The sequence below is a fragment of the Hippoglossus stenolepis genome, chromosome 9 (genome assembly GCF_022539355.2).
Source record: "Hippoglossus stenolepis isolate QCI-W04-F060 chromosome 9, HSTE1.2, whole genome shotgun sequence".
Taxonomy (NCBI): Eukaryota; Metazoa; Chordata; class Actinopteri; order Pleuronectiformes; family Pleuronectidae; genus Hippoglossus; species Hippoglossus stenolepis.
This window is the reverse complement of record NC_061491.1, coordinates 27,345,456-27,359,563: the sequence shown is the minus strand read 5'-3', so window position 1 is coordinate 27,359,563 and position 14,108 is coordinate 27,345,456. Positions and strand designations below refer to the sequence as shown.

Below are 14,108 nucleotides of genomic sequence, written 5' to 3'. Positions count from 1 at the left end.
AAATGCTAATGCTAGCAGTTACCCATCTTGTTTAAAAATGTGATGTCATGTTTTCATAAAAACATCTTTGAGAAGGGGGCGGGGCTCCTCCTCCTCCTCTGTGGTGCATGTTCTTTCGCTCAGAGTGATCGTCCTGTCATTCTGCTTATCTTCGGCCAAGTCAGCTGGTCGGAGAGAGAGAGAGAGAGAGAGAGAGAGAGAGAGAGAGAGAGAGAGAGAGAGAGAGAGAGAGAGAGAGAGAGAGAGAGAGAGAGAGGGAGAGAGAGAGAGAGGGAGAGAGAGAGAGAGAGAGAGAGAGAGAGAGAGAGAGAGAGAGAGAGAGAGAGAGAGAGAGAGAGAGAGAGAGAGGCGGGGGGAGAGAGAGAGAGAGAGAGAGAGAGAGAGAGAGAGAGGAAGGCTGGTGATTACATGTGTTGTTCCACCTGCAGGCAGCGGTCAGCCGGACAACACGACACCGAGGAGGAGCGCAGCATCCCGGGGAGAAGGAGTCGGAGGAGACGGTGAAGCGGTGGAAACGAGCTGAGTCCGTGGATCTGAGTTTAAATCCGCTCCGTCACGTCCTCTGGTTTCAGACATGAGCGGAAGAGTTGGAGACCTGAGTCCTAAACAGACTGAAGCTCTACAGCAGGTGAGTGCATCATCTTCATCTTCATCTTCATCTTCTTCTTCTTCAACATCATCTTCATCATCATCATCATAATATTCATATTATTAATAATTTGTTAGATGTCATATTCTGCAGTTTCCAGTGTGAATCGTACTGTTTACACTGTCACATTATTTTTACAATAACTATAAAGCACAATATCCTTTTATCTCTTTACCATCATTTACTTCCTCGGTTCCATCGTCATGGTTACATAACATCCAATCAGGCTTTAGGTTATAAGCTGCTTCTTTCCTGATGGTTAATAAAGTTCTTCCATCTTTCATTTTTCTTAACTTCATAAATATTAGTGGGTTAAGTGAGGGATGTTATATTAATATTAATAATAAACTTTATCGACAGCACATTTCAAAACACAGTCAAAAGGTGTTTTACAAGTTAAAAATTGAGGGCGAAGACAAAGAAAGCAAACAACAAGAAACAATAAAATGTATTAAATTTGAAGATCATGCAGCAATAGATCACAGATACAGAAATAATAAATGCTACAGATGACAAAAGAGTGAAACCACGATCAGATAAAACATTAGAAAATGGATGAAACTGTGAGATCAGAAGAGAAAGGAGAAATGAGAAATGACTAATTATATTTATACATCAGTGGGTGAATAATCGATTATTATAACTTTATTCTGTTGTCATGTGAGTTTAGAGCTAAGTTCACTGTGAGTATTAAACCTAAAGTCAGTCTGACTTGAGGGGAAGTTTGTATATTTAGATAAAGTGAATCACACTACATGACCAAAAATATATGGACACAGGAAATGAGTTATTGACATCACCAGATTATTTATAGATTTGTGTAAACTTGATTTGCTGAGTCATGCCTTGTGTTCTCTCCAGATGTTTTCAAAGTTTCAACTCCTCTGGGATGAATTTAAAGTGTTTACCTCACTCATGCTCTTGTTGTGGGAGCAAATCCCTGAAGCCAGTTTCCAACATCTAGTGAAAACCAGAAAGTTACAGCAGCGGAGTGATGCCCCCGGTGTCAGAATTATTCTTCTTATCATTTTTTAAAGCAAATCTGTTTAGTTTTCTTGGTTTTCTTTTGTTATAGTAAAGTTCAGAGTGTTGATGTGTGAAAACATGTTTTTGGCCACTTTTCGTCGTTTATACTTCAAATATGACGACGCTCCCTCGAGTGTTTTTTTACCCAAGCAAACCAAAACCTGTTTACAGGCATCTGTCGCTGAACATTGTCCTGAGTGTGCAAAATAATGAATCACGAGTTTTTGCAGCATTAGTGAATACAAAGGTGAAAATATAAAGGACTGTAATTAGCTTCTGCTTTACCATCAGTGGAACAGTAAATATTTGGTTGAAGCTAAAATCCCTACTTCCTCTTCTTCTGCAGTTTCGAGAGAGGATACAAGACATTCTTCCACAACTTCCTGCACAGCATGACCACTTCCTGTTACGCTGGCTCAGAGGTGAGTTCACTAGCGACACCTGCTCATGTTCCATCCTTTCACTTTCTTTATTTCTTGTCACATTGGCACAAGAAGTGAAACCTTGTGCTGAGGAGATCTGTGGAGTCATCCCACGGCTTCTTAACATCTCCTGTCACATCTAATTTCCTGATATTTTCAAATTAGATAACTATCCAACAATCTAGCCTGAATTTTGCCTGATCTGATCATTCTCATGACCAAAATCTTCTGTCATCATCGGGCTCAGGAGGTAGAAAACAGGAACCCCCTCGTCCCTCTCTGTTTGCTGTAAATGTTCGTTTCTCTTCCCAATCGTCAGTTTGCGTTCACAGTGAAAATCTGCTGCCGTCATTGTGCGGGAAGCAGAAGCTGCAGTTGATCACGTGAGGCGACGTGAAGCAACGCATGTCCACACCGTGGTTGAGAAACTCACGTGGTGCTCGCACACGATGCTGAAACCACAACTGAAAAAAAAAAACCGGAATCTGCTCTGACCCCAGATGTTCCTGCAGCTCCACCGGGGACCAGCGTCTCTTCTACTCGTGACTTGAGGTGGAGGTGGAGGACTCATCAGGCTAATCCCCCGATAATCTCATTAGACGTTGACTACGATGAGCCGCAGCTCGTCCACAGGGACACACTGAGCCGCTGTGCTTCTGTCTGAACAGGCCATTCATTGATTTGAAGAGAATCACCCGAGGCCGCAGACACAGTGAGAACCAATGACCTCATAATAATCAGGATCACACACACACACACACACATCAGGTCTAACGCCATGTTGTTGTGTAACAGAAACGCAGAATTCACTTCGATTGTGGTGACGTCATGTGTTGCCGAACTGCATTGTGGTTCATTCGGCCAATCACATCGCGTGGTAACAAATACTGAAGCGCAGGCACGAGCCAATAAAAGCCCATAAAAGAGAAAGACACTTCCTGTCTGATATCAAATGTGAGAATGAGGCCGGAGGCGGCTGGTGTGTGTTCGTCTGGTTCGTTCATCAACCAAACTTTCTACTGGGAAGGATCGAACATTCAATCTGGTTTCTCAACACTTCTGATGATTTATCAGAGAATAATTCACGGATCTTGATGAAAAACATCATATTTATCAGTGTTTCCAAATAAAAGAATCCGTCGTTTAAATCTGGTTTCATAAGGAGACTGTTGGACCTTGTTGGAGACTTCAGACGACATCACAGGTTTGATTCCTGTGTTCAGAAGTGGCCACACACACACACACAGTATTCTCTTTATTACCAAGTATTTAATATTGTAAGAATTAACTGTATTTATTCAGAGCTCAAGTTACATTCACCCATACACACGCTGTCTGTAGTCAGTGAAGCCGGGGATCGAACCACCGGCCTTGTTGACACCAGACAACCCTCTTGATCTCCCAAAACATCAATCTGAAACCTCCCAGTGAAGCCATGAACCTGATTACATCTTTTAAAACTGCAGCCTGACACTTATTCCTGAGCCACAGCAGCACTCGGCTCGGTCTGCAGGTCCTGTGCGCCGGTCACTGCCGGTCACTCCTCAACTCGAATCCACTGCTGGAGGAAGTAGTGAGTGTGTCTGTGTGTGTGTCTGTGTCTGTGTGTGTGAGCTGCAGAGCTGATCACCGTACACAGTGCAGTGTTAGAAGTGCGTCCACTGTGTCCCCCCCCCCCATCAGTCACACTGTGGTTCTAATACTGTCAGAGAAGAGAGGATCATTATTCTCTGAGGCTTTAAATTGAATTTCCCCCGTTGAGAAGAGATTCTCGTGTGTCGTGGTTCCTGCTGAGAAACTTTTAAAGAACTCTTGTGTAATTGTTGGCGGCTGATCTCTCTCACATGACGGTGATTTGGTAATCGACTTGTTTTTCTCTAATTCTGGTTTTATGAAACAGACGCTAAACGTTGTAGTTGTTGGTACATGGAAGCTCAAACTAAAACAGGATCTGATGATGTTTAGTTGCTGCACTTTTTAAAATCTGTTCCGATAACAGTCTGCACCAGACGGTCTTATCACCTCGGCCAAGAAGGTGTGTGTTTGTTTGCTTGTCAGAACAATTAAACAAAAACTACTTGACGGATTTCCAAGAAACTGGTGGAAGGAAGAGACTTTTATTTTCACTTTCTTTAACATTTTGAGGTCATTTTTCAATATTTTTGTTGATTTCTCAGAGAATAATTCTTGGATCTTGATATATATATATATAGAGAGGACTGATATATGAGTGTGTGATTTGGTGCAGATCCAAATACAAATCTGAATCTAGTGGATTTAAATGTGATTCCATAGAGACTGTTGGGCCGTAACACTCATATCCACATCCATCTGTTTATGATAACTCTAAGAACAGTTTAAAGAGGCTCTGTTATCACACAGTACTCGTCGTTATCTCCCCCTTGCTTATCATTTTAGATATGGTTCAGTTTCGTAACTCGGAACGAGACAGTCAGTCATTTTCAAATCGTACATTTCATAATATCAAGGCCAGTGAGATACAGTGGCCTCCTGTAAAGTCCCAGAGAAGAAGAATCAGTGAACATATTTAAAAATAACTGGAACCTCGGTCAATTTATTGAACTATATTCTTTAGGTTTATATGTTTTATTCTCATTTCCTGCCTCTCGACTGGTTGGGGGGAGCGGAGGGAAATGTGGACCAGAGGAGAGGATGGTGAAAAAGAGATAATAAAACCATTAATACAAATGTACAATAACCAGGTTTAAAATCATGAAGCTGCACCGCTGTGTGTATATATAGAATATATAGAAAATAGCCTAGTATAACAGTAACTGTAGTGTCTTGTCCCCTCTGTGTTCTGGTTAAAGACCGGTTCTCATCACTTCGATCTCTGTTCTTCTCTGTTTCAGCCAGAAACTTCAACCTGCAGAAGTCGGAGGCCATGCTGAGAAAGGTAAACATGGATCCTCCTTTTCCCTCTTTAGCACAGGCTTCCTATAGGAGTGACAGGACAGTGGAGGTGGAACCTCGATGCCCTCTACCTCACTGACTTATCTGTGGAGTGTGAAAGTTCAGCCTCCTCCAGCAGCACAGGCTGTTCAGTCCGTCAGCACGGGAGTGGCAGCAGATTACAGAGGTAACGTTTCTCTGTGGGGAAACTGAGTCATCGCTGCAGCCGGAGGGATCAGATAAAGACGACACGATAAGGTTTACAGCCTCCCGGCTTAAAGCTGCAGGAACAGATTAATAACCACCAGGGGGGGGAACACACCACAACCAACTGACGAGGGGCGCAGCTATCTACTGGTTATTGTTTATTGTCGTCTTCTTCTTCTTCTTCTTCTTCTTCTTCTTCTTCTTCTTCTTCTTCTTCAACGAACAGGAGCAATGTTTCTGTCCACATGATGGAAATTCACTCTTTTAGCTCTGATTTGATCTCCACCGGCCCTGAGAAAAATACATCATCATCATCATCATCATCATCATCATCATCATCATCATCATCATCATCATCATATTCTTTCCACAATAGGCTCCAGTGTATCTGATGGTGTTAGCATGGGAAAGTTCATCATCAGGAGAAACACGCCCAAGAAAGATTATCACCATGTTCCAAGTTTCCACCATGTCCTCCTCTCGCGACACCAGCAGAGTAATAAGCCGAATATTAGCAAAGTAAATTAAGGGTTTATTAATGATAATAAAAGTATGGTGGCCCTGAAAGCTCAACAACGTCCAGAAAACAAATAGACAAATCAGATTGTTGTTTGTTCAGGTTGTTCTTGGAATAATCAGACTGATTCACAATCTGTGTGAACTACATCTACGCTGCCGCTGCACGCGTCACTGACGTTTACAAATCACAACAGACAGTTTGAATCTTTTAATTTCTGTCTGAGTGTTTGTGAACATGTGCTTGCATGCATGTGTGTACTGTTGTGTGTGTGTGTGTGTGTGTGTGTGTGTGTGTGTGTGTGTGTGTGTGTGTGCACAGCGCCACTCGACTGATCCCTGTCCTGCTGACGGAGCAGGTTTCACATCATCTACTGTCTAAAGCCTCCTAAGCCACTTAATTCACTCCACCGTGTTCGGGGCGGATCTGTTGCCGTAGAAACAGAGTCTGTCGTAACTCAACTCATTCATCTTTTTAACTTGACGTCCATCTTGTCTTCCAGCACGTGGAGTTCAGGAGAAACATGAAGGTGGACACGATAATCACTGAGTGGCGTCCACCAGAGGTAAAAACACACAAAACGCACGTGAACGACTGAATGAAGGTTGTGTGTCTGCTGAAGGAACATCTTACTGACTGATGGTCTCATGGTGGAAACGTCTGCCGTGTGCAGGTGATAGAGAAGTACCTGTCCGGGGGGATGTGTGGTCACGACCGCGAGGGAAGCCCCATCTGGTACGACGTGATCGGGCCGGTGGATCCCAAGGGCCTCTTCCTGTCCGCCTCCAAACAGGACTTCATCAAGTCCAAGATCAGAGACTGTGAGATGCTGCAGCAGGAATGTAGCCTCCAGTCACAGAGGGTGAGAGACACAGGAGCCTTTCAGGGGACTTTGGGGGGCCCCAGGCCAAAGGGACCTGGGGGGACCACGGTGTCCTACAGTCTCTTGTCGATAATTTACCTTTGGACAGAATTAGCCTAAAATATTATGTTGAATATAAAAGAAGAGAAAGTTTAAATGTATTTTAAACTTTGTCACTTTCGCATGAAGGCGTTTAAATAATATTAATTTGTCATTGTTTTACTAATGCAGTTAATAAACTAAATTTAACAATAACGTTTTGGCCAAATAACCTTTTAATAATAATTTCTTTCCTTTTGTTTTAATGTGTTTTATTAGGAATCATATGGATTCATCACTTAGAGCTTTTTCTTACTTGATGAAATCAAATTGTGCAAGTTTTATCCAAACGTGACCACAAACCTGTTTAATGCCCAACCTGCTCTTCCACCTTTTTTTATGTAATATTATATTTGTGTGTATCTCTCACCCTGGTATGTTCATCCAGCTGGGGAAGAACGTGGAGGCGATCACGATGATCTACGACGTTGAAGGTCTGGGTCTGAAACACTTATGGAAGCCTGCTATAGAAACATATGGAGAGGTACACACACACACACACACACACACACACACACACACACACACACACACACACACACACACACACACACACACACACACACACACACACACACTGAGACGTGATTCAGAATATGTCGTCTGGATCTTCAAACCTTCTCCACATCACCAGATCCTCCAGATGTTTGAGAACAACTACCCCGAGGGTTTGAAGAGGCTGTTTGTCATTAAAGGTGAATTCCTCCAGAAAAACTAACGATGATAACAAATGATTTTTTGATTATTGTTGGTTGACGTTTGTTTTTTTCTTTATTTTATTAATCAGCCCCCAAACTCTTCCCTGTGGCCTTCAACCTCATCAAGCACTTCTTGAGCGAGAACACGAGACACAAGATCAATATCCTCGGAGGTGAGTCGCCCTCGCGTGGTTGCATCAGACTTCAGAGAACCTTTTCATTCAGACGGATTTTAACGCGTGCGGCTGTTTTCCCGGGTCTGACAGCGAACTGGCAGGAGGTTTTACTGAAGTACATCGACGCAGAGGAGCTGCCGATGATATACGGCGGCAAACTGACGGATCCTGATGGAGATCCTCGCTGTCGCACCAGGGTGAGTCAGCCGCTCGGCGTCCTGTAGCGTGCTTTGTAGAACAGAGGGCTGCCAGGGTGGAGGGGACAAGTAGATGCACGTAGAGGGAAATTACACTGTTTGTAAAGGGAGACACCCACAGTGCAGGAATTCAGTACTTAAACTGTAATTTAAGTTTATCCAAAGGTTTGTTTTTCAGAGTGATGTTGCTCAGCAGATAAAACCGAACTTCACAATAGTTCGGCTCAAATCCACGTCGTCATTTAAACAAGGGTCAGTTCCTGCTCTCCCTTCATTTTTTGGTGTTTTATTGCCAGAATAAAGTGACACAAAAGTAAATTGCTTTGAATGAGGTAACTTTACTTTAAGTCCTGCACAGGACACACGTCTGTTCTGAACCATCAGCCCTCCGCCCACAGCTGGAATAGTCTGTGCACATTATTCTGGACTAGTTTTATATTCGTCGTCTCTTTTCCCTCCTGCTCTGTAGTTTCATTTCGCCGGCCTCCTTCCTGTGTTTAGTTTGGCAGCTACAGCTTCGTTTCATATGTTTACTGCTGAAGTGTTGTGAGTTTACATGAGAAGATTTGACTGGCAAACTATGTTCTCATCCCACCAGTTCTTCCAGGCAGACATTTGCCTAAACAGGAAAGTAGAGTCTGATCCAGGCTGAAACACGTCAGATTAAACTCAGTGGACGAGGACTTCTCCTATAAGACTGGATCGTAGACAGTTCATTTGAATTAAACGTTTCTGTTTCTGCAGACAATCCACAGAAAGCTGCAACTTAAAACACTTCTGCTTCGCTGCGTAGAAACAACAGAGCCTCAGCGTAGTGCTGAGCAACTAGTGAAGAAAACAGCAGCTTGAGGCTTCATCCACTCGTCTACGTTTTCATTTGAAAACTCATCGACTCGGACACGTCCACACGACTCCGGAGCTCTAGAGACACTAAAATGGGGAAGTTTGGAAACGCTGGACGAGCGGATTCGGTCTTTTCTGTCACGACTTCGCTGATTCGTGTTCGTTTGGACGGGAATTAAAACTCAAACTGCTCGTGTGGACAGAGATGGGCTATCAAATGAAAAAGTACGGATGCGGCCTCATAATAGAAAAGACTCTAGATGAGAAAACTGACGTGTGCTTGTCACTGTTTCTGTAGATAAATAATTGGGTCCAGGACAGATGAGGAACACAAGGAAGACAAATTCATTTCCGGCCGCGTTCAGGAGACGAGAAATTAAGACGCAAAAGCCTCAGAGTGTTTTCTGTTTGTTGTTTCCCTGATGTCTTAGTTAGCTAGCTGTGTCACTGACGTTATTCTGTGTGTTGTTTTGTTTTAAATCCAATCCTATCACAGCGGAGACTGGGACCACACTCAGGGGCGTGCACAGACATTTTAGGGGAGCAGGGGCTCAAGTGAGAAAAAGGACACCTCTAATAATTATTTAGAGCCTACAGTCAGAATTAGGCAGTTTAAGGATATTAATTTAGAGATTTGGGTCTATTTTGCTTCATGTCGCCTTTTTCTTTCACGCTAATAGAAAGAAAACTTCATTTAGACAAATTTAGATGTTGTTTGTTTAACCCTCTGTCTGTCTGCTAGCAAGACATGTTATCTATTTGTTTGTTTGTCTTTAGGCTAATTAGCTGTAAACTGGGGGCACTGGTAGCTTAGTCCTTTGAATATCACCACCGACACAAGAGAAGTAAAACCAGTACAACTGGAACATGAGCTGGGAGGTGGGAGGTGGGAGGTGGGAGGTGCTGCCTGTCTGACATACCTGTAACTGTGATAACTGTGTGTTCACTACTGCACCTTCACTAGTCTCACGATTCCTGACTCTGCTCCTCTGACGTTTTCTAATCATCACACTTATACATGAAGAATTATGTTCCTGGATGAACGGGGCGTCGCTTCTGCTGCAACAATGAAGTTAATATTCATATAAACCCAGATGCGCTGACTGTGCGCGTCACGTCTCGTGTTGTGTAGCAGGTTTAATGTGTCTCATAAACTTTAGAGCGAATCAATGACTGGACCTTTAGTGAGCGTTATAAATGAAGCTGAAAGCAGGACGTTTACATGGACATTGATATTCTCATGATAATAAGACGGCTTAAAACAACTATTTCTGGTTCAGAATAAGATCTCACTCAAAAAGGCTCCACAGAAAATACACTGCATGCTCTAACATGGAGTCAAATATTTTAAAACGTGAAAATGATATTAAGCCTGCGTCTGTGTTACTCTCAAAATGGTTCTGTACAAAATTAAATGAAAGTTTCAACTTTTTTGCCTTGCAGTTGCCATCCCTCACCAGTAGGGGTTAGTGCAGTAAACAGTGATTGTCAGAGTTGTTGTCAGACTGTGTTCGTTGTTTCCTTCTGTTTCACTCCTCAACTTTTCTGTTTCACCATTTAAAGTTTTCAAACACGAATAAGTCGAATGGTTTTCTGATGCAGATTGAGTGTCAGCTCTGTGTGTGTGTGTGTGTGGGTGGTTTTATGTCTAATAAACAGGAGAGTGGAAAACAACCCTCGCTGGTTTTTTTCTTGGTCACACTTTTACATGTTTTGTGCTCAGAGTGACACAGAATCACAGTAAGTGAAGCTTTTGTTTTTCTTTCTCCAGCTTCAGTTTCATTCATCAACCCTTTGACTCCTGCTGTCTGAGTCTTTGTCTTTGTCTCTGTCTCAGATACATCACGTCGGCCCAGTTCCTCCGTCGTACTACGTGCGGGACCACGTGAAGCAGGACTACGAGCAGTGTTTGAACGTCAGTCGAGGATCCTCACAGCAGCTGGATTATGAGATCTTGTTCCCGGGCTGCGTCCTCAGGTAAGTCGCAGACGTCGGGGACAAAAGACTCATTTGAGTTGTGCTGCTGCTGAAACAGCTGGAATCTTAGGTGATTAGTTGGTTGATGGAGACGTGAGCAAACTAATTCTCTGGTTCAAGCTCTTTAAGTTATATATTGAAGTACACGGAATTATCTGAGTTTACTTTGATATAAACAGAATATAACTGTTATGGAAGTCTACACAAAGGACAAGAAGCCAATATCACACTTTCACCAATTTACACAATATTTATTTCGTCAAATAAATCAAATTCACAAAAAAAGTTTAAAGAAAACAATTTATTTAGTTAGAACCAGAGCCTGACCGATATGGATTATTGGCGGTCGATGCTGAAAGTGATATCAGGGAGTAATACAATGTTTTCTGATATATGGTCGATATAAACATGTAAAAAAGAAACAAATATTACTAAAATGTCGTCAAACCCATTATGATCGGCTGATATCGGCTGATTTGAATGAAAACATTATTTTTTCCCATCAGGTGGCAGTTTTCCAGCGAGGGGGCGGACATCGGCTTCGGGGTTTTCCTCAAGGCTAAAAGGGGAGAATGGAGGAAGGCGGGTCAGATGCAGGAAGTCGTTCCCAGCCAACGCTACAACGCCCACTTAGTGCCCGAGGACGGATCTCTGACCTGTGAACGCCCCGGAGTCTGTGAGTAACCGCTTCAGTTCACGGTCCAGGGCAACTATCAGCCCTCAGCTTAGCAACACTATGTAGCATTCATTGAGCGACAGCGCCCTCTGCAGCCCCACGTGGCGACTAACTCTTCTTCTTCTCCTTCCACAGACGTACTGAGATTTGACAACACCTACAGCATCTTCCAGAACAAAAGAATCAGCTTCACAGTCGAGCTCCTGCTGCCCGACCACCTACTGCCCCCGCAGGCCAACGGGGGCTCCAGCAGCCGAGCGCAAGCTGAGGACAAACCTGTCGTCCCTGAGGAGACGACTCCACGTGCCTCCGCCATGTTGTCAGATCAGTAATATTCCGCCACATGTAAGCACAGCCTGACGTACTTGATCCGCTGACACACAGTTCGGTCCGACGTGGCCTCAGATGAGTGTGTGCACACTAACAGTGTTAAATCTGAACGTTTGAAGACCCTTTAATAAACCTCCAGGACCTCACTCAGAAAGTTCAAATCTCCACTGAAAAGCATTTATGAAACACACTGAAATATCCAGAACATACACACACACACATATATATTATATATATATATATAGAATCGGGAATCAGGAATTTTTTACTCGCATATGAAACATCGGTATCGGCCCCTCTACATCTACATTGATCTAAAGCAGATTTCAGTTTAATTGTTTATTTGAACCAATAGTTATGTGATTAACTTGAGCTTCAGATCATCTGTACTCTGACTTTAATGCAGCAGGTGTCTTGGTCCAGCTCAGTGATTGGCTGACAGGAATAGCTCGGCTCATACAGTTTGATAAGATCTCAAATATAATCCGGAGCTGATCAAAATCAATCCTAAAAACAAACGCTGAGCCAGTGTGACGTGGCTGAAACGGGTTTTCAAAGCAATGCATTTCAGTGGATTCTGTAATTACTTCACGCAGAGCTTCATGCTTATATTTTGATGATTTATTTATGTATTTATTTTTCACGATTTTCGTTCCACATAAAGGGGAAACGCTGGATCATCCACGGTTTGAGTCAGTTTCTACAGCCCAATGAAAACCACACAGTACAATGTCAGTGACACAGCTAGCTAACTGAAAAGGTATTAGAGTTAACGTGTTTTCAAACAAAGACCTAGTAGTGTTACATGTTCTCACATTTTAAAATGCAATCACATACTTTCCTGTTTGGAACAACTATGAAAACCTGCAGCTTCACAATGACCTAACTTACCAAAGTGAACAGAAGCGATTGGCTGTTGAAAAGAATCAAAGCACTTTGATAACAATGATCCATAATCGTCAACTTTAGGTTTCACTGAACAGCCAGGGGTGGGACATGGAAATACTTTTGTGTTTGACATTTTCAGATCTGTAGGGGGCAAGAAAAAGGTTAATTAGGTTCCAGCACAGGCAACAGAATGCCTTTTGTGAAGCTACTCTCAGATATGCACTGAACTCCAGAGATCCTCCACAGTATCTCTGGAGGAGACGCATGTGTCCGAGTGAGAGCCTCCGGAGTTTCTGCAGACTTTCTCTGGCTGGCCCCCAAGTATAAAGTCAGCGGTCACAACATTGAAAGAACATAAAGACTATAAATATCTCAGGATGAAAAAGCGAAGGCAGTGACGGAGATGTCAGGAGAGTTTGTTGTGATCGTCCTGCCTCCGCCTGCTGCACCCCCCCCCTCCCCCCCGGTCACTCCGGAGGATTTGTTGCTGTCGTGAACGCGTCCGAGCGGAGAATCTCCCGCTGTGTTGTGCATGTGTGAAAGAAAACTTCTGGAGAAAGTCCGGAGTTCCTCAGGAGGTCATGTCTGAAAATGGCTTATGTTATAGGAAGCAAGTGAAAATATGACCTTCAGAGACGCAGCCCTTCACCTTCATATATGCAGCATGTAGATGGTGATCTGATACGAACTTCCAACAGAGACTGTAGAAGATAAAACGATACAGAAGCAATCCGCTGTGTGTTCTCTTTTTTTACAGTTCAATCCTCCATCAATATCATGAACGTGACTCTAAAGCACGACCACAAATGGCATGAAGCATCACTTTTAATAACATTATATCACATTCAATCTGCCTTTCTACAGGAAATGAACCTGGCTGCACAAACAGAACCGATTTCATGTGAAACTTCATCCTTCAACGTGGCCCGGGAAACATTTGTGTTTGCAATGCTCCAGAAACGTGGCCACGTGCGCATCTGAGCGATCGCGTCTGAAAATTGTCTTCATAGCGTCTCCGATGCATCCACATCTGTTTTGAGAGCCGTCCTCTTGGGATCTGTGGTCTTCAATGCCCAACATACCAATTTGTTAGAGATGACATCGTCTTTCTGTGCCTTGATTGTGTCTCCATGTCGCTGAGAGAGAGAGCTCTGACGGGTCTGTGTGGCACAATAAGCCCTGAGACAGTGATAAATACTGTGGTTTCAAACCCCCAACCCTTTTAAATGCTCCTTATGTGTTTACATGTGTTCATGTAAAACGAGTGTCCATCTAATTTAAAATTGACGGCACAGTATTGTTCACTGCCCCCAACCTGCCAGTGTCATCGTTAGGAAGCAGCACCTGCTAACCGCCAGTAGGTGTCAGTGTCGCGATATGAGCAGTGCACGTGGAATGAAGCGTCACAGGGGAAGTCTCGCGTGAGAGAACGAGATCCTCTGCGCGTCAGACGAGAGCAGACAACACTGCGTGGTAATTGTCAACATAAAGTTATACTTCTACATTTTGCAGGTAAGCTGGTGATGTCATTCAGGTACCCTGAGCTAGGACTATATGTTCACTTACTTTTGTCTATGTTCAGCGATGCGAGTGTCAATGAGCGTTGGTATTTGAGCAGATTAGCCAGT

The 14,108-nt window shown here is 43.4% G+C and overlaps 1 protein-coding gene across 1 annotated transcript; it reads left to right on the top strand.

The window, feature by feature from the left end:
• Positions 1-322: 322 nt before the first annotated feature.
• On the top strand, positions 323-13,210 carry LOC118115238 (SEC14-like protein 2). The gene is made up of 12 exons (XM_035166293.2): positions 323-628; positions 2,022-2,097; positions 4,971-5,014; positions 6,237-6,299; positions 6,408-6,596; positions 7,084-7,179; positions 7,330-7,390; positions 7,483-7,566; positions 7,660-7,766; positions 10,447-10,586; positions 11,093-11,262; positions 11,398-13,210. The coding sequence occupies exons 1-12, from the start codon at positions 575-577 to the stop codon at positions 11,592-11,594; spliced, it is 1,281 nt and encodes a 426-aa protein (XP_035022184.1). The 5' UTR covers positions 323-574; the 3' UTR covers positions 11,595-13,210.
• The last annotated feature ends 898 nt before the right edge of the window (positions 13,211-14,108 follow it).